General features: G+C 42.0%; 1 protein-coding gene and 1 pseudogene across 2 annotated transcripts; both read right to left on the reverse strand.

Annotated features, from left to right (window-relative positions):
• Positions 1 to 4,461: 4,461 nt before the first annotated feature.
• On the reverse strand, positions 4,462 to 6,437 carry LOC145166082 (uncharacterized). 2 transcript variants are annotated; one of them, XM_079085010.1, is made up of 7 exons: positions 6,265 to 6,437; positions 5,701 to 5,799; positions 5,554 to 5,608; positions 5,417 to 5,467; positions 5,179 to 5,270; positions 5,008 to 5,085; positions 4,462 to 4,915 (listed from the first exon to the last, which is right to left on the reverse strand). In XM_079085010.1, exons 2-7 carry the CDS (start codon positions 5,754 to 5,756, stop codon positions 4,765 to 4,767), a joined length of 483 nt encoding a protein of 160 aa, XP_078941136.1. In that variant the 5' UTR covers positions 5,757 to 5,799; positions 6,265 to 6,437; the 3' UTR covers positions 4,462 to 4,764. The 2 variants fall into 2 exon arrangements, with proteins under 2 accessions (XP_078941136.1, XP_078941135.1); XM_079085009.1 differs by having other exon boundaries at positions 5,701 to 5,787; positions 6,265 to 6,436.
• An 11,026-nt stretch (positions 6,438 to 17,463) lies between these two features.
• On the reverse strand, positions 17,464 to 18,773 carry LOC145163716 (uncharacterized; annotated as a pseudogene).
• Between the last annotated feature and the right edge of the window lie 904 nt (positions 18,774 to 19,677).

Consider the following 19,677-nt stretch of genomic DNA (forward strand, 5'->3'; position numbering starts at 1 on the left):
CATGAAAGAAATTAAAATTTGTAGAGTATGTGCTCGTGTTGACAATTATACCCTTGGTCATAAGGAAATTACCTTTAAACCTAAAACAAATTGACAATAATAGACTTGGTAAACATAGTTTGTTATTTAAACTTAAAACAAATTGACAATAATAAACTTGGTCAACATAGTTTGTTACGAACAATAAAAAAAATTATTGTTATAAAATCTTGTTTGTGGAATAACAAACTCAGTGGCTTAAGCCAAAGATTAAGGAGATTATCTTTAAACTTAAAACAAATTGACAATAATAGACTTGGTCAACATAGTTTGTTATTTAAACTTAAAACAAATTGACAATAATAGACTTGGTCAACATAGTTTGTTACGAAGAATAAAAAAATTATTATTATAAAATCTTGTTTGTGGAATAACAAACTTAGTGGCTTAAGCCAAAGATTAAGGGATGAACAAGTAACTTTGTGGCCAAAGAAAGTGCAAATGACTGAAATAAGACAAATTTAAAAAATGATAAAGTTAGAGCAATAGAGCATAGTATAGCATATGTAAAAACTAAAAACATCTCATTTCTATGTGTTGAAGTTCACCCACAGAAGGTGCAAATGACTGAAATTAGACAAATTTAAAAAACGATAAAGTTAGAGCAATAGAGCATAGTATAACATATGTAAAAACTAAAAAACATCTCATTTTTAAACCATGTGTACATCCCAACAACTAACCTCATATTATTCAGTTCTTGCCAATAGAATCCTCATTTAACTTGCTTTGCGACCAGATTCTCCAAATCCCACAACTGGGTGATTCACAAGTCCTTCCTCCAACATATTCAACTGAACTAACACAACATTGGAAATATCTTGCATCAATATTAGTTAAAGTTGAAAAATTACTTATACATGCCCATGAATAATACGATAAGGCTATGAAATAAAAACAGAGAGATAAGGGACTGACTTAAATCAAAAATATGTATGACTTAAATCAAAACATCTTGCAACATTCTCACTTCCATATGTATGAATTAAATCTTTTGTAACTTTACATCTTATAACCACATGTTCTAAAATTGAGTGGAATCTGTTCTATAAGATAATTGATGAAATTGTGAAAAAGAGTTCAACCAAAATTCAACCATATCAGGTGCTCGGTTGAAATAATTACATTTTGAATCTTACCCAGAAGAACCTAGATAGGTGTTGATGTCCTCCTGCAAAGTCGCACCATCCTACCCTGGAGTTGACCTAATTTGAAATCGAGAAAGAAATCCCCTGTATTTGGGGGTTTATATATACAGAGATCATCATCTTCAACAGCAAAACAGACAAAGTGTATATATAAAACATAATCAACCGATAACAATCTGGATTTCTTTTCTTTCTTCGTCTTTCTTCGTCTTCAAGTACCTACATATAACAAATGTTTATTAAGTTCCCATGTTTGAGAAAGAAGATGATTACAATCAACCGATAACTATGTTCGTTAAGATTAATGAAGGTGAAAATAAATCAGAATAAAAAGATGATTAACAATATAGAACCCTAATCAACAGACGATGTAATGGTGTAATAACTGACCTTGAGGAAGCGATTCAGGAAGTATTTCAACCAAATATGTTGCAATCATCCTCATCGGCTTATCAAAAAACGCTAATTGGTGGTTGATTTTTCGATTTCAATATGGGAAGTAGTTATGAGAGACGGACGTAATCAATAGAATTTAGTATGCGTTCAATAAATAGTGAATTGTTTTGTTAGGATGACATCACCAGAAATATGAAGAACGATCTAAGGGTTGAAATTAATCAAAGAAATCCAATGAATGGTTCTGATTGTTGAATGTCACATCATCAGGTTTTTGTTTTAATATATATAAAGATTAGGTTGATGGGTGAGTTTCTCATTCAAATTAAACTGCTTCCTACCTTTTATGCCTATAAATATTTCTACCCACTAAAATTATGACAAATGTCATCATTCCATATTTTTTTAACTATCTCATTAAGGGTGTATTATAAATATATCAAATAAATTAAATTGAATGGTGGAATGATGACATTTTTCATAATTTTAATGGGACAAAATTGCAAAAATGGTCCCTGTGATTGGCAAATTTATGTGCTTTTGGTCCAAAACGAAATGTTGGCGCATCAGTGGTCCGATTTCAAATATTTTGTGTGATTTTGGTCCCTATCGATGGTATTTTGATGTGGTTTTGGTCCATACCTCACTTGAAATGACCAATATGCCCTTAAATATTTCATTTTAACTTATATTATTTAACTTATTATTATTATTTTAACTAAAAGAAAAAGAAAAGAAATTACTTCTCTCTCTCTCTCTCTCTCTCTCTCTCTCTCTCTCTCTCTCTCTCTCTCTCTCTCTCTCTCTCTCTCTCTCTCTCTCTCTCTCTCTCTCTGGTTAGGATTAAGGGGACATTGTGCAGAGACTGTTTGAAATTTTTGAAGAGAGAATAAACGATTGTTTTTTGAAGAAGGAAGGTTGAATGAGGGTTTGTTAGCGTCAACTGAAAAACCCTAAAGTCGTCGTCATCGACCACTCGAATTAGGAGGGGAATGTCAATCGCAGATCCTTGAAATCGACTTTGTATCCTCTCAACTAGATCTGATTTATCCGGATTTGAATTTTGATTCAGAAATTTGCAGTGGCAGCTGGTGGCGACGTGCGATAGGAGGCTGCTCCGGCGGTCTCTTGCTGCTTCGTTCCTACTTCTGCTCGACGGAAGTGACGAGTTGGAGATGAAAGGGAAAGGATTTCGACAATAGCAGTTATGGAGGATGGTGGCAGTGGGTTGCCGGGTTTCCTTCTTTCTCGTTTTTCCAGCAACCTTGGTGGGAGGAGGTGGTTGGAGGAACTGTGGATGGCGTCTGGTGGTGTTTGAGGGTTCTTGGGTGGTGTTTGATTAATCTAACTGTAGGGGATATAAGGTGGAGTTTGTGGTGGGTTATTGGTGTGGTTCATGGTGGTCAAAAGCCACCAGTGGTGGTTTTTAGTGGTGTTCGATGGTTACAACAACAACACCACCACTCCTTGGTGGTGCTTGTTCTCGGCAGTGAAGGAAGAAAGGTAAACAAAAAACATGAAGGTTGGGTAGTATTTAGTGGTGATTTTGGTCAATAGAGGGTGGTGCAAGGTGGTCCTATGGTGGGGTAAGGGGGTGGTGAGTGGTGGTGTTTCAGAACTGATGAATTTGGGTTGTAGATTTGTGAGGCTTTAGAGGATTATGCCCTATATTTAACACCATTTCAAGAAGATGAAGGTGGTGAATGGTTACGAGGAGAAAAAGAAGAATTGATTAATTTTCTTTCATTCACTTGTATATCGCTTCAATTTGATCAGGGAAGGAAAGTGCTTTAGCATGTTTCCTCATAAGTCCATTTGACTTTCACAAGTCAAAGACGGAGAGAGAGAGAGAGAGAGAGAGAGAGAGAGAGAGAGAGAGAGAGAGAGAGAGAGAGAGAGAGAGAGAGAGAGAGTTTTTGTATTTTCAATTAGTTAAAAACATTAATATAAATAAAAAAATGGAAAAACAAACTATAAAGGCATACTGGTCTTTTTAAGTAGATAGGGACCAAAAACGATAGAAATATCCAATTTTGGACCAGTGGTGCACCAACGTTTCGTTTTAGACCAAAAACATATAAATTTGCCAACCACAGGGACCATTTTTGCAATTGTCTTTTAATGGATAGGAATATTTATAGACATATAAAAAATAGAAGGTAATTTAATTTCTCAAATTCTTTGATGAAGGAAGGGGGTTGTATGAAAATATAATTGATGGTGTTTTATGTGTTGGTTGTTACAGGCAAGAGCAGCGGCTCACATTGAGAACAGTGGGCGGATGGAATCTAGTGCAATGCGCTTACGGACAAAAATCATATCAAGCAAAGCTTTCATAAGTTGTACATGTGCATTAAAATTTATACTATTAGCTCCAGTAGTTTTGAGAGACAAACTGTAAGTTAACATTTGTATATATTTATAATATGTTACTATATAAATCCCCAAAACATAGTCGTTAAACGCATAAAATACTGTTCTGCATATTAAGAGATTTTTGCGAAGCGTATTTGAATTTCATGAACCTTCAATACTATCTAACTTTTGTTTCTTGTATGTTTAGTGGGGCAAGAGAAGACATTAATTAGATCATTTTGGAAAAGATCAAGTCCATTCCATAATAACATAAGAAAATTGAAAGAGAAAATTAAGGAATTAAAAAAGAGTTTAATGGTAAATGGTGGAATTGATTCCTATATTGTTCTTGGTTTTCTGCATTGAAAACGTTTAACTAATAAAATCTACCATGCAAACACCTACATAACTTATGCAATCGTACTCTTATTTGTTTTGAGTTCATATTTAACAAGTTAAAATCAGGTTTGAGCTTGCATTACTTGATAAATACTCAACAAACCTATTTCTACCAACTAATACATGATATGCAATATCTATCAATCATGTTGCAAAATACCACGTGTTCCCAATATACAACAATAACGGGTCATTCATGTATCAATTTACTCCTAAAAACAGGGACATTTTAGTGACTTAATATCTTGTCAAACCATATAGGATTCAAAATTTCAAATCGAATTTATGATCTAGTTCCTGATTGCAGAAAATTGACTCAAAATGAAATATTGAAATGCCATAAATGTGACTACAAACTCAGTATATGATTGTAGAAGCTGTTGTTTCTAATACCTTCTTATTCCCTTCGGAATGGATGATTCCAGTTTTAATCCTCTGATTCCTCACTTTTGTCTTGTTTAGGAGGTGCAAAACTCCTGCTAAGCTGTGATCTTGTCCATGGATCCAATGCTGGCCTTTGAGGTGGTTGTGGAGCTGGGGGTTTTGATTGCCTCAGCTCGTTCTCCCTATCTATAAACCTGTTAATTAAAAAACAGGCATTACTTTTTTTTTTTTTTTTGGAGAAAATGACAACACAATTGGGAAAATGGAAAGGAAAAAAAAATGTTACTCTATATATGCCATTGGTGCAGCATCACCAACTCTTATCCGAGTTCGAAGTACTCTTGTATATCCTCCTGCCCTATCTCTGCACCAACATATATATTGTTTGTTTAACTTTAACCATAGTGACTAAAAAAGTTTGACCAAAGAACAGAAGAGGTTTAGGTTTGATTTTCACTTGTATCGATAAGCCAGCTCTGTAAATAGTTTGTGAATCACATCATCCCCTCTCACAAACGCAGCAGCACGCCTTGCAGCACAAAGGGTACCCTGCAAACAGACTATTCATCAATTTTAAAAAAAAAAAGAGAGAGAGAGAAAATTATTTTGTAATGATGATATGGACAAATAAGTTCAAAACATTTCCCATCAAAGAAAAAATATCAAATATAGTAATAGAAATATAGAATACACACCTCTTTTCCAAGCTGCACCATGTTATCAGCAAGACGCCGAACTTCTTTTGCCTAAAAGAAAGGAGATGGAGATGAAATAAAATATATTTTTAAATCTTGAAATGAAAAGGAATATGTATAAGAAAGAATGTTAATACCTTGGCAACAGTAGTTTCTATTCGTTCATGCTTCACCAGTTGAGAGACCATGGTCCTGCAGAATTACAACAAAGTAACTTTTAGTGTTCTTACGTGGCATGCAATGGTAGATGCAAAAATAAAAATGTATGAAACAAAAATACAAACCTAAGCATGGAGATTCGATGACCAGTAGGACGATTCAGCTTCCTCATCTTTGTCATGATTCTTATTTCTTAACCAGATGTAAAACACCTGTAATGTGGACTACACTAAGATTATCAAGTTTAGGCTTGAGTTTCTTGTTTGATGTTTTAGGTTGGTGTCCATAACTTAAATTAGGTTACAGTTATCATATAAGCATCTTAAGAATTTTATTCAAAAACAAAAAAAGGCATGTTACAGAATTGAACAAACACATACACCTTCAAATTCTTCTATTTATCATATAAGCATCTTAAGAATAACATCTAGGTTCAATTGAAAATTGAAGCACAAACACATATGCAAGCGAACTGTTACAGAACAGAAAAATTGGAGTTTCTAATCCTTCAAACTCACATGATCAACAATTGAATAGAAAAACTGTTACAGAATATAACTCCTCGGCATTTCATTCAAAATCAATTCACATTTCACATTCAAAGGTAAAAGAAGGAAGAATGAAAGCTAGGAAAAAAAATCGAGATCAAGGGAGGGCTTGACAGCAGGAAAAATTGAACAAAAACGAACCTTAGCTGTTGGGTGCGACCGTCTCCGGTGTTGCTCGATGCGACGTCTCCGGCCGGTGGCTTCAAAGGGGAGGAGATGGCTAACGGCGGTGGCTTCACAGGAGAGAGCTTGCTTGAGGAGGCAACGATCGAGAGAAGCAGCAGTGGAGGCGTATGTTTGTGTCGCTGTATAAGGTTTAGGTTAAGGGGGTATATTGGTCAATTCCTTTAAATGGTCATGTGGTATGTAAAATTTTGGGGTTTTAGTCCAAACCACAAGTATTTTGGATCCATGGTCCTTTTGGAATGGTTTGTATGTGGTTTTGGTCCCTAGACTTAACTCCCGTTAAGTAGGATCTGTTAAGCCCCCTCATGTGCCTCACACGTGAGGGTAAATTCGTCATTTCATATGTAAGGGACCATTTTTGCATAATCCGTTTTTTGGCTTATTTGACCTCTCTCTCTCTCTCTATCTCTCTCTCTCTCTCTCAAATTTCTTCCTGGAAATTAAAACACACGCACACAACTTCATCATCTTCTTCTTTGGTCTCATTTCTTATCCTCACTATCCCTGTACAGTTAGTTAATAAACATAGATACATAAAGCCAAGTATCTGGGAATCGAAGTAGAAAATAAAGCCCCCGGATTTTCAAATCTTCCTCCCAATCTAGAAAAAAAAACCCAAAATTCTCATCAAAATCAAGTTTAGATAAAAAAAAACATACAGAAAGCCATGTATCTGGGATAGTTGACAACTTAAAGCTAGCCCCCCTGCACAAGATCGTATCTCTCAGACCGTTGTGAATTTACACCCAAATGCAGGTTTCCGGCGATGGGGTAATTGTGGAATGTCTCTCTCTCTAAGGACTGTTATTGCCTCTCGATTATGTCACCATGTTCATATTCAATCTAAACAATGCTTTCCAGAAGAAATCAAGCACGTAGAAGAAATAATTCACCCATGATCAGAAGAAATCAAGCACGCAGAAGAAACCTATGAGGTTACTAGTTCATCAGGTTTGATTTCAGGTTTTGATTTCAGGATTTGGTTTTGATTTGTTTTGATTTCAGGTTACTAAGGTACTGAGGTGGATAGATTTGCAAATTGGTATTCTATTCTATTGTGTGTGTACAACCTAAAATGTCGATCTATTTTTCTTCCATACCTAGTCTTTCATTCTGATTTCTGTGTTTGATTACATGGAACACAATTTTCGATTTTGATTCCAAAGTTTAATTTCATGGAACACAGCCACCACCAAGTTTCAGCTCCACCCTGCCACAGTCGGCACCCTCTACCGAAAGCCCCTCAATTACGCCTCAAGTTCATCCCAAAATTCATGTAACCGTCTTGCCCTCTTCCCATTCTGTTTTAGTACCCAATTTTTCCTCCACTGTCGACGGGATGAAAGGGTGGGAGTGTTTCTTTGATGGCAATGGTTTCTTTGGGGAAATTGTTTTGATTTTGGTTGATAATCTGCTTCTGTGAGTACATTTATAAGTTTAATTGAGAATGATGGATTGAATATGCCAAATTGGGGGTATTACGAACCTTCATCCCTACCACTTCAACCTCCCAAATCTGGACTATTAAAGATGCGAGGGCTGATTTTGGAATCGATTACAGATGATGCTGATGTGATGGCTGGTTCATCCCAAGGACATCATTTTGAAGTCTCTGATTAATCCAAGTTGCAGTAAGATGATCGAACCAGGTGTCGTTTGGAATATTTGGCCGCTTTCTCTTCAAATCTACCCCTCGATCTACAATCTGGTGACGAAGAACGTCAGAGCTAAGTAGCAAATTGAGATCGTGAAGCTGTTTGGGATCACGATGTACTGTGGTTTGACCTGGCAGCTTCGTCTTCGACAATTGTGTTTGTTTTTCTTAGTGGAATTGCTTATTGTTTAATTGAGTTTGTGTTTGTTAAGAGAGAGAGAGAGAGAGAGAGAGAGAGAGAGAGAGAGGGGGTAAAGGTCAAATAAGCCAAAAAACAGATTATGCAAAAGTGGTCCCTTACATATGAAATGACGAATTTACCCTCACGTGTGAGGCACATGAAGGGGGTTAACAGATCCTACTTAACGGGAGTTAAGTCCAGGGACCAAAACCACATACAAACCACTCCAAAAGGACCATAGATCCAAAAAACTCGTGGTTTGGACTAAAACCCCAAAATTTTGCATACCACAGGGACCATTTTTGCAATTTTGTCCATAAGTGTTTTTGATTAGCAATGGTATTGTAACATCCGGATTCTCAAGTATATTATTTTATTATTTTATTTTGGAATTTGTTGAGGGACTCGGCGAGTTGGTGCTTAGACTCGCCGAGTAGGGTCGCGATTTCTCATCCGGATTAATGACCGGACTCGGCGGGTCCATGAGTGGACTCGGCGAGTCCACGCTGTTTAATGAAACCCTAATTTTTCCGGGTTTGGGACCTATTTGAAGGCCCTTATGGCCGTCATTTGCGGCCATCAACCCCCAGAGAGAAACCCTAAGTGATCTAGAGTGCTTGTGAGGAAGGAGAGGCCAATCTTGAACTTTTGTGGGTATTTTTGCAAGAAGGAAGTGTTCAAGGCAAGAGGAAGCTGAAGGAGGTGCGGTTTTGGTGGTTTTTGAGCTCATAGAGATTGTATTGAGGTATTATTCTCGGACCTTCTTTAGTTTTGGTGTTGATTCTTAGTGTTAGGGTTTTCTAACCCTTTTAGAGGATGATTAAGTGGAGTATTTGGCCCCTTCTCGAGTTTGTGTTCTGGATCTGGACCCAAGGGGGTCCAGAGACCTTAACCCTTGGAGCTTTATGAGTCATTGTGGGAGTCATGAGCTTAGAATGTCATTTTTGGGGCTAAATCATCATTTTGGACCATTTAGATGTTATATGTGTGTCAAGGTCCGAACTTTACGTGATTATCATGCTTGGGGAGGCCAGATCTATGATTGTATGGAATAGATCTGACCTCAGAAGTTGTTTTGAGTTGGTGCATGGCATGAACTCGCCGAGTGCAAAGAACAGACTCGGCGAGTAGTATGAAGGTTGCCCGTTAATCACTCAGTGAGTGGACTTGTCGAGTTGGGGGAATGACTCGGCGAGTAGTATGAAGGTTGCCCGTTAATCACTCAGTGAGTGGACTTGTCGAGTTGGGGGAATGACTCGGTGAGTCAGGGAGGGTCAGGAGTCCGAGTTCAAGTTGGAACTCGTCGAGTTGTTCTTGAGACTCGGCGAGTTGAGTCGGGGTGGCCCCGCGATTCATGTCAGGTGGAACTCGTCGAGTCAAGGGAAGTACTCGGCGTGCCAAGAGAGGATCTAAGAGAGTCAGTGGACACGTGTAGACTCGCCGAGTCGCCCTAGTGCACTCGACGAGTCGGGTCAAAGTTTGACCGATGACCTTGTTGACTTTTAGGGTTGAGTACAGTTGTATTTATGAGAGTATTACTTTATGTGATTAGGCGGAGGCTAGATCACACTTCTTCCGAGTCAGCTATTTACCGAGACATCATGGTGAGTCTTCTCACTATACTTTACCTTGAGTAGGTAATTAGAGTTATGTGACAGAGTTGTTGTATGCTATTTATGTGTTGCACTGCATTATTTCTATGTGATTTATGCCGTGTATATGTCAGAGTGTATCAGAGTTGGAACCGAAAGGTTCACAGAGCTAGGACCAGAGGGTCCACAGAGTTAGGGTCCAAGGGCCCGCAGAGTTATAGCTTCGAGTGGCTAGTATGTGTTATGTGTGGTATTTTGGGGAACTCACTAAGCTTTGTGCTTACAGTGTTTTATGTTATGTATTTCAGGTACTAGTGAAGATCGCGGGAAGGTGCCGGCATGATCAGTACACACACACGCGGAGTTTTATATATGTTATGATCTTGGGATTTTGACTTATGTTTGGATGTATGAAACAATGAGTTTTATAATATTATGAAATAAGGTGTTTTCAAAATGTGAAAATTTGCTTGAAAATTTGGGGTGTTACAAGTTGGTATCAGAGCCTTGGTTTGAGGGATTCGGATTCATCTTCGGGCGTATCTGAACTCAAACTGAGGATTTGAGAGAAATTTTGATGACTAAAAACTTTTTAAAAGAGTAAAAAGAGTTTTGAGATAAACAGAGCAGAGCCGTGTGTACAATCAGCCAGCGCCCGAACGGTGATTTCCCAAAATACCCTTGTAATTAGTGTTATGAGATATATTATGTTATAATATATGATGAGTTATGCTATGCATGCTAGAGTAGACTAGGCATTCTTAGGACTAGAGTGGCCTGATATGTGATGCCCTAGTCTAGGAGTTTTGCTGCTAGGGATACTTGAGAGTGTTTAGATAGCAGCGAGGAGTTTATGAGAGAGCCGCTAGTGAGTAGCATATGGTTAAGGAGAGTAGAGTACTTGAGATTTGGGATCTAAGGAGGAGGACTTAGAGTGAATGCTGATGCGGTGGGGACGGTAGTATAGGGCCCGTACTACTGAAGACACCGGAGCAGTGCGCACCCTAAGTAAGAATTCATTGGGTACTAAGGAGCAAGTAGGGTGGAGTTATCGAATGCGAGTATACTCGAGCGAGTCCCTGATATTTATTATGTTGTATTTCAGAGACATCATGGTTGGGACACGCCACACACCAGAGAGCAGCGGTACTAGTGATGAGGAGATCCGTAGGATCATTCATGCGGAGGTGGCCGCGACCATCAGGGCAGAGATACCAGAGATGTTCGGGTCTATCAAGACCACACTGATAGAGACATTTGACGAGAGATACGCTGCTCTTTCTGAGGCTGCGGTTGCTGCGGCCACTGCAGCTATAGCTGCGACTAGGCCGCAGGGTGGTGATGCGTTGCTGTTTCGTGAGTTCAGCAACACAAAACCACTGGAGTTTGATGGGACCCAGGACCCGATTGCAGCGATGAGGTGGATATCAGACATTGAGGGGTGTTTCTTTACTTGCTCATCTCCAGAGCATTTGAGAGTCCGGTTCGCGTTGAACCAGCTTCGCTTGGGAGCGAAGGACTGGTGGAAGTTTGTGACGGCGCACTATTCGCCTACTGAGCTTGCTGCAGTGACCTGGGAGAGGTTCACTACTATGTTCCGAGAAGAGTACGTTCCCCAGGTGGAGAGGGAGCGTTTGGTCCAGGAGTTTTTGACCCTCAAGCAGGGTACAGAGTCTGTTACAGTGATCACCAGGATGTTCCATGAGCGGGCAATGTTCTGCCCAGAGCACGTGTCCTCCGAGCAGGCACGTATGAGCCGATATCTGAGTGTTTTGAGGAGGGATATACGAGAGTTCGTGGCGAACTCGTCGTACCGTACATTTGCCGAGCTTCAGGCAAATGCTCGGAAGAGGGAGATAGAGCTGGAGACTCAGGCTAGGGAGGAGGCGGAGTCTCAGGGGAGGGATCGGTGACCGACACAGTCTCAGCCGGCAGCCAAGCGGGTCAAGCCCGCCGATTCGAGATCTGGGAGCCAGAAGGGCCGCACTTGTGGCAAGTGCGGCAAGGGTCATGATGGAGTGTGCAGAGCAGGGTCTTGCTACAAGTGTGGCAAGGAGGGGCATATGACCAAGGATTGCCCCAAGGGGTTCGCAGTCTGTTTTCACTGCAACCAGACCGGACACCGGAAGGCAGAGTGTCCGCAGTCACGTGGGTCAGCACAGGGAGCATCTCCGGGATCTGCCCCTGCTGCAGTGAGAGCTACCGATAGTCGGCTAGTGAAGGTCGAAGCGCCGAAGGCACGAGGGAGAGCCTTCCAGTTGACCGCGGAGGAGGTCCGTGCAGCACCCGATGTTGTGGCTGGTATGCATTCTTTCTTTGCTTATGCTAATTTTGTGATATTGTGTTTATATTATGTTATGCGTAGGTACTTTTCTTGTGAGCTCTGTACCCGCTTTAGTGTTATTTGACTCGGGTGCGAGTCGATCATTCGTGTCGATAGCGTTCAGTCGGCACATCAGTGTTCAGCGAGAGGCGTTGAGTCGACCTTTACGAGTTTCTATAGCCGACAAACGATCAGTATATGCTACGGACGTGTTCCGGGGGTGTGTGCTCGAGATCTTCGGTGTCGAGTTTCCGATTGATCTGGTCCCGATTGCGATGGGGGACGTGTGTGTTATAGTGGGTATGGATTGGTTGAGCCGATTTGGGGCTGTGATAGACTGTGAACGACAGTTGGTGACGATCCGAGACCCCAGTGGGGGAGTACTTACGGTGTACGGCGAGGGTACCCGTTCTGGGTCAGCATTTTGTTCGGCCGCCAGGGCGAGGCAGAGTCTACAGCAGGGTTGTAGTGGGTTTGTGGCTTATGTGGTGGATACGAGAGTAGATGCAGAGAGACCGAGGTCGGTCGATGAGGTCCCGATAGTGCGCGAGTTCCCGGATGTTTTCCCCGAGGAGTTGTCGGGTGTGCCTCCTGAGAGGCAGGTAGAGTTCCGTATTGATTTGGTTCCGGGGGCAGCGCCTATCGCCAAGGCACCCTATCGCCTTGCGCCACCAGAGATGCAGGAGTTATCCTCGCAGCTTCAGGAGCTGTTGGGGAAGGGGTTTATACGACTGAGTAGCTCGCCGTGGGGAGCGCCGATCCTTTTTGTCAGGAAAAAGGATGGTTCACACCGGATGTGCATTGATTACCGGGAGCTGAACAAACTGACGGTCAAGAACCGTTACCCCTTACCGAGGATCGACGATTTATTCGATCAGTTACAGGGAGCGTCTTGGTTCTCCAAGATCGACTTGAGGTCTGGATATCATCAGATGAGAGTACGAGATGAGGATATCCAGAAGACAGCGTTCAGGACTCGTTACGGGCATTACGAGTTCGTGGTGATGCCTTTCGGGCTCACCAATGCACCAGCGGCGTTCATGGATCTCATGAACAGGGTATGCAGACCGATGTTGGACCGTTCGGTGATCGTGTTCATCGATGATATACTGGTGTATTCGAGATCCAGAGAGCAGCATGAGGAGCACTTGAGAGAGTTACTTGGAGTTTTGAGATCGGAGAGGCTTTATGCCAAATTCTCCAAGTGTGATTTCTGGTTACGAGAGGTCCAGTTCCTAGGGCACCTCGTTAACCAGAATGGGATATTGGTCGACCCGGCCAAGATTAAGGCGGTTATGAGTTGGGAGGTGCCGAGATCCCCCACCGAGATCAGGAGTTTCTTAGGGTTGGCTGGCTATTATCGGAGATTTATCAGGGATTTCTCCAAGATCGACGTGCCACTCACTAGGTTGACCCGGAAGGGTGTTGCTTTTTCATGGGGCCCAGAGCAGCAGGCCTCCTTCGAGACACTTCGCCAGAGACTGTGCGAAGCCCCAGTGTTAGCCCTTCCGGAGGGGATGGAGGACTTTGTGGTGTACTGTGACGCATCGATATCGGGGCTGGGAGCGGTGCTGATGCAGAGAGGGCATGTGATAGCATACGCATCGAGGCAGCTGAAGCCTCACGAGACGAGGTATCCCACCCACGATCTGGAGCTGGGGGCAGTGGTGTTCGCCCTCAAGATCTGGCGTCATTATCTGTACGGGGTTCGGTGTACTATATACACGGATCACAAGAGTTTGAAGTACTTGATGGATCAGCCCAACCTGAATATGCGACAGAGGAGATGGTTGGACGTGGTAAAGGATTACGATTGTGAGATCCTGTACCACCCGGGCAAGGCTAACGTTGTAGCCGATGCCCTGAGTCGCAGGGCGGAGAGTGCCCCTATACGAGACGTATGTATGAGATTGACAGTGATGACTCCGGTGTTGGACACCATTCGAGGGGCCCAGGCTGAGGCCGCGAGACCGGAGAACCGGAAGAGAGAGCGAGTTGTCGGATATGTATCGGAGTTCGTTACTGATGGTCGAGGACTTATGACCTTTCAGGGTCGGATTTGGGTACCGTTTGTGGGCGGAACGCGTACCATCTTGATGGAGGAGGCGCACCGATCGAGGTTCTCGATCCATCCCGGGACCACTAAGATGTATTTGGACCTGAAGAGAGAGTATTGGTGGCCCTGTATGAAAAGGGATGTTGCATGGTTCGTTGAGAGGTGTTTGACCTGTCGCAGGGTTAAGGCCGAGCACCAGAGACCGCATGGTAAGTTGCAGCCGTTGGAGGTTCCCGAGTGGAAGTGGGAACAGATTACCATGGACTTCATCACCAAATTGCCGAGGACTGCGAGGGGCGTCGATGCAATTTGGGTGATTGTGGATAGGTTGACGAAGAGCGCTCACTTTCTTGCTATCAGTGAGAGCTCTTCCGCTGAGAGGTTGGCAGAGTTGTACGTGAGAGAGGTGGTATCACGGCATGGAGTGCCGATCTCGATCGTCTCAGATCGAGATGTACGTTTCACTTCCAGATTCTGGAAGAAGTTTCACGAGGAGTTGGGTACGAGACTGCATTTTAGCACTGCATACCACCCCCAGACAGATGGGCAGAGTGAGCGGACGATTCAGACACTCGAGGACATGCTCCGGGCATGTGTGTTGGATTTCGGAGGGAGTTGGGACACGCATTTGCCCTTGGCTGAGTTTTCCTATAACAACAGCCATCATTCGAGCATCGATATGCCACCCTTTGAGCTGTTGTATGGGAGGAAGTGTCGGACTCCCATTTGCTGGGGCGAGGTCGGGCAACGTGTGATGGGTAGTACGGAGATTGTGCTTCAGACGACCGAGCAGATTCAGCAGGTCAGGCAGAGGTTACTGACAGCTCAGAGCCGTCAGAAGAGTTATGCGGATAGACGTCGGTCAGAGCTCGAGTTCCAGGTCGGCGATTACGTACTCCTGAAGGTATCTCCCTGGAAGGGAGTGATCCGATTCAGGAAGAGGGGTAAGTTGGGACCTCGGTATATTGGTCCTTTCAGGGTGACTGCCAGGGTGGGCAGGGTAGCGTATCGTTTGGAGCTACCTACGGAGCTGAGCCAGATTCATGACACTTTTCACGTGTCTCAGTTGAGGAAGTGTATCGCTGATGAGTCAGCAGTGGTGCCCTTAGAGGATATTCAGGTGGATGCGAGCCTGAATTATGTGGAGAGACCAGTTGCAGTTGTGGATCGAAAGATCAAGGTTCTGAGGAACAAGCAAGTGCCCCTGGTGCAGGTCCGGTGGCAACACCGGAGAGGGTCAGAGTTGACCTGGGAGCCGGAGCGAGAGATGCGTGAGCAGCATCCAGAGTTGTTTGCAGAGTGAGACTTCGAGGGCGAAGTCTGATTTTAGTGGGGGAGAATTGTAACATCCGGATTCCCAGGTATATTATTTTATTATTTTATTTTGGAATTTGTTGAGGGACTCGGCGAGTTGGTGCTTAGACTCGCCGAGTAGGGTCGCGATTTCTCATCCGGATTAATGACCGGACTCGGCGAGTCCATGAGTGGACTCGGCGAGTCCACGTTGTTTAATGAAACCCTAATTTTTCCGGGTTTGGGACCTATTTAAAGGCCCTTATGGCCGTCATTTGCGGCCATCAACCCCCAGAGAGAAACCCTAAGTGATCTAGAGTGCTTGTGAGGAAGGAGAGGCCAATCTTGAACTTTTGTGGGTATTTTTGCAAGAAGGAAGTGTTCAAGGCAAGAGGAAGCTGAAGGAGGTGCGGTTTTGGTGGTTTTTGAGCTCATAGAGATTGTATTGAGGTATTATTCTCGGACCTTCTTCAGTTTTGGTGTTGATTCTTAGTGTTAGGGTTTTCTAACCCTTTTAGAGGATGATTAAGTGGAGTATTTGGCCCCTTCTCGAGTTTGTGTTCTGGATCTGGACCCAAGGGGGTCCAGAGACCTTAACCCTTGGAGCTTTATGAGTCATTGTGGGAGTCATGAGCTTAGAATGTCATTTTTGGGGCTAAATCATCATTTTGGACCATTTAGATGTTATATGTGTGTCAAGGTCCGAACTTTACGTGATTATCATGCTTGGGGAGGCCAGATCTATGATTGTATGGAACAGATCTGACCTCAGAAGTTGTTTTGAGTTGGTGCATGGCATGAACTTGCCGAGTGCAAAGAACAGACTCGGCGAGTAGTATGAAGGTTGCCCGTTAATCACTCAGTGAGTGCACTTGTCGAGTTGGGGGAATGACTCGGTGAGTTAGGGAGGGTCAGGAGTCCGAGTTCAAGTTGGAACTCGCCGAGTTGTTCTTGAGACTCGGCGAGTTGAGTCGGGGTGGCCCCGCGATTCATGCCAGGTGGAACTCGTCGAGTCAAGGGAAGTACTCGACGTGCCAAGAGAGGATCTAAGAGAGTCAGTGGACACGTGTAGACTCGCCGAGTCGCCCTAGTGCACTCGACGAGTCGGGTCAAAGTTTGACCGATGACCTTGTTGACTTTTAGGGTTGAGTACAGTTGTATTTATGAGAGTATTACTTTATGTGATTAGGCGGAGGCTAGATCACACTTCTTCCGAGTCAGCTATTTACCGAGACATCATGGTGAGTCTTCTCACTATACTTTACCTTGAGTAGGTAATTAGAGTTATGTGACAGAGTTGTTGTATGCTATTTATGTGTTGCACTGCATTATTTCTATGTGATTTATGCCGTGTATATGTCAGAGTGTATCAGAGTTGGAACCGAAAGGTTCACAGAGCTAGGACCAGAGGGTCCACAGAGTTAGGGTCCAAGGGCCCGCAGAGTTATAGCTTCGAGTGGCTAGTATGTGTTATGTGTGGTATTTTGGGGAACTCACTAAGCTTTGTGCTTACAGTGTTTTATGTTATGTATTTCAGGTACTAGTGAAGATCGCGGGAAGGCGCCGGCATGATCAGTACACACACACGCGGAGTTTTATATATGTTATGATCTTGGGATTTTGACTTATGTTTGGATGTATGAAAATATGAGTTTTATAATATTATGAAATAAGGTGTTTTCAAAATGTGAAAATTTGCTTGAAAATTTGGGGTGTTACAGGTATCTATCTTATAATTTATTGAGAAAATTGCAAAACTGGTCCCTGTGGTATGCAAATTTTTGGGGTTTTAGTCCAAACCCCGAGTTTTTTGGATTCACGGTACTTTTGGAGTGGTTTGTATGTGGAATTGGTCCCCGGATTTAACTACCGTTAAGTTGTTGCTGTTAACCCCCTCATGTGCCTCCCACATGAGGGTATATTTGTCTTTTCACTTGTAAGGGACCATTTTTGCAATTGAAAAAAAAATATATCCCCATTTTTTAAATTAATACCTATTTATTTATTTTAATAATTAAAAAATAATATCTCTCTCTCTCTCTCTCTCTCTCTCTCTCAAGAACAGTATCCCTCAAACCTCTGTTCAAAAAACGATGTCTCTGATTTTGAATTATGAATTCCATTGCCAAGATAATTATTCACGGCATCCCTCAAATCTTCGAATTTATTGCAGTTTGTAAAAAACCTACTCATCAATTTCTTCAATTCATCATCTCCAAGATCATCAGTGAAAGGTCTAATGGGGATCGCGTTTTCCGGTTGAAAATTGTAGGAATTAGGGTTATCGTCAACAATCACAACCTTCTTCAAATCCCGCCCTAGATCTGATAAATCTTTAATAAACCTACCCTCGAATTTCATACATGAATTCTAATACAATCTGTGTGAAATCAAACCCCTGCAATCCAATTTATTCAAAACCAACGAAGTATATTCCTCGATTCCAGCTGTGAAAACCACAATTTCGAACAAACCTACCCTCGAATTTCATACATGAATTCTAATACAATCTGTGTGAAATCAAACCCCTGCAATCGAATTTATTCAAAACCAACGAAGTATATTCCTCGATTCCAGCTGTGAAAACCACAATTTCGTAGTTATTTGTGCTCAGGAACTGAAAATTTTCGTCAACAAATGAGCGTTTCAGCACATAGAAATCAACTCTTTCTCCATCCAGCAATGACCTCACTAAGAAATCATAAGTTCCCGGAGGTGATACTCCGGTGGCAGGTATGGAATGGATTAGGGTTTCGTCAAGGTCAAGGAACACCGTTTTTTGATCAGGGGAGTTTGGTGGTGGGAGGGCGACGATAGATTCCTCTAAGAGAGAGCGGCGGACGGTGGCGATCTGATTGTCGGTGGAGTTGGGAAACTTTTTTAGGACTTTGTAGCCTTTTTTGATAGAGATTTACTCTTGGGAGTGGCAATACGAACGAGTTTGGAGAAGAGTTTGATGAGGCGGCGGTGGGAGGTGTAGAAGGATTTATTGATGGAGGCAACTACTGTGGAGGTTGTCTTGGTGGCGGTGGTGACGGGAGTCTTGTTGCGGCGGCGGAGGTTACAGTTGGCTGGAGATCCTTTTGACTTCTTAGCTTTGAGGGATACTGTTCTTGAGAGAGAGATAGAGAGAGAGAGAGAGAGAGAGAGAGAGAGGGAGAGAGAGAGAGAGAGAGAGAGAAAGAAAGAAAGAGAGAAAGAGAGAAAGAGAGAGGGAGAGAGAGAGAGAGATATTTTATTTTTTAATTATTAAAATAAATAAATAGATATTAATTTTTTTTTAAAATGGGGATATATTTTTTTCAATTGCAAAAATGGTCCCTTACAAGTGAAAAGACAAATATACCCTCATGTTGGAGGCACATGAGGGGGTTAACAACAACAACTTAACGGAAGTTAAATCTAGGGACCAATTCCACATACAAATCACTCCAAAAGGACCATGAATCCAAAAAACTCGGGGTTTGGACTAAAACCCAAAAAATTTGCATACCACAGGGACCATTTTTGCAATTTTGTCTAATTTATTAAAGGTTTAAAAAAGCAAGTTTTTATCGGAATCAGTAATAAGGTAAAAAACTTCTTTTTTTTACGTAGTCAAACACCCTTATGGTACGATTTCAACTTAGATCATAGAGAAATACCGTATCAATGGGACTCTAAAGTCAAGAGATAAAAACTAACGCATACTGGAATAAAAGTTAAAGATTGAAGCCTAAAATGTGTTATCAAAATTTTAATGTCTTTTGATTTAATTAGCGAACATGAAGGGATACCACCTCCGCACTAGATGGATGGACTATTACTCTTGTTTTGGTTAACAATCAACGAGATACATATACTAATTTCCGGCCAAACAAATATAAATTTCACTTCATTATGAAATCGAATGGAACAACGAGTTATTTAAATTATAGAAAGTCGTATCAAAATGCAAAAACCCTAACAACAAATAAAACCAAAATTGATATTCATACAAACACTTAATAATCTATATATGTAAGTGCAACGAGAGTAAGAGCGGTCAGCTAACTAACCAGTCGAGACAGAGGAGTTGTTGCTGATATTATTGCTGGTGTAGGCTAAGCTGCGGAGACGATGATCCCATCAATAAAACCTGACAAACACAAACATTTAAAAAAAAAATTTGTGGACACATAAAGCATATCTTATTTTGTTATGAATATTATAAGCTATAATTTGTTTTTAAAAAAGTTTTTACCCAAACACATTTTTAACTTATACCGGTGTGGAAGCGGTAATAAGTTA

The sequence above is a fragment of the Lactuca virosa genome, chromosome 3 (genome assembly GCF_052849685.1).
Source record: "Lactuca virosa cultivar CGN04683 chromosome 3, Lactuca_virosa_CGN04683_v6, whole genome shotgun sequence".
Lineage (NCBI taxonomy): Eukaryota > Viridiplantae > Streptophyta > Magnoliopsida > Asterales > Asteraceae > Lactuca > Lactuca virosa.

What these genes read in the sequence shown, in the direction of transcription:
- LOC145166082 (XM_079085010.1), bottom strand. Translation starts at nt 5,756, where the DNA reads ATGACAAAGATGAGGAAGCTGAATCGTCCTACTGGTCATCGAATCTCC. An exon ending in TAGAAACTACTGTTGCCAAG is followed by an intron (nt 5,468 to 5,553) that starts GTATTAACATTC and finishes CCTTTCTTTTAG; the next exon opens with GCAAAAGAAGTTCGGCGTCT. An exon ending in TGGTGCAGCTTGGAAAAGAG is followed by an intron (nt 5,271 to 5,416) that starts GTGTGTATTCTA and finishes GTCTGTTTGCAG; the next exon opens with GGTACCCTTTGTGCTGCAAG.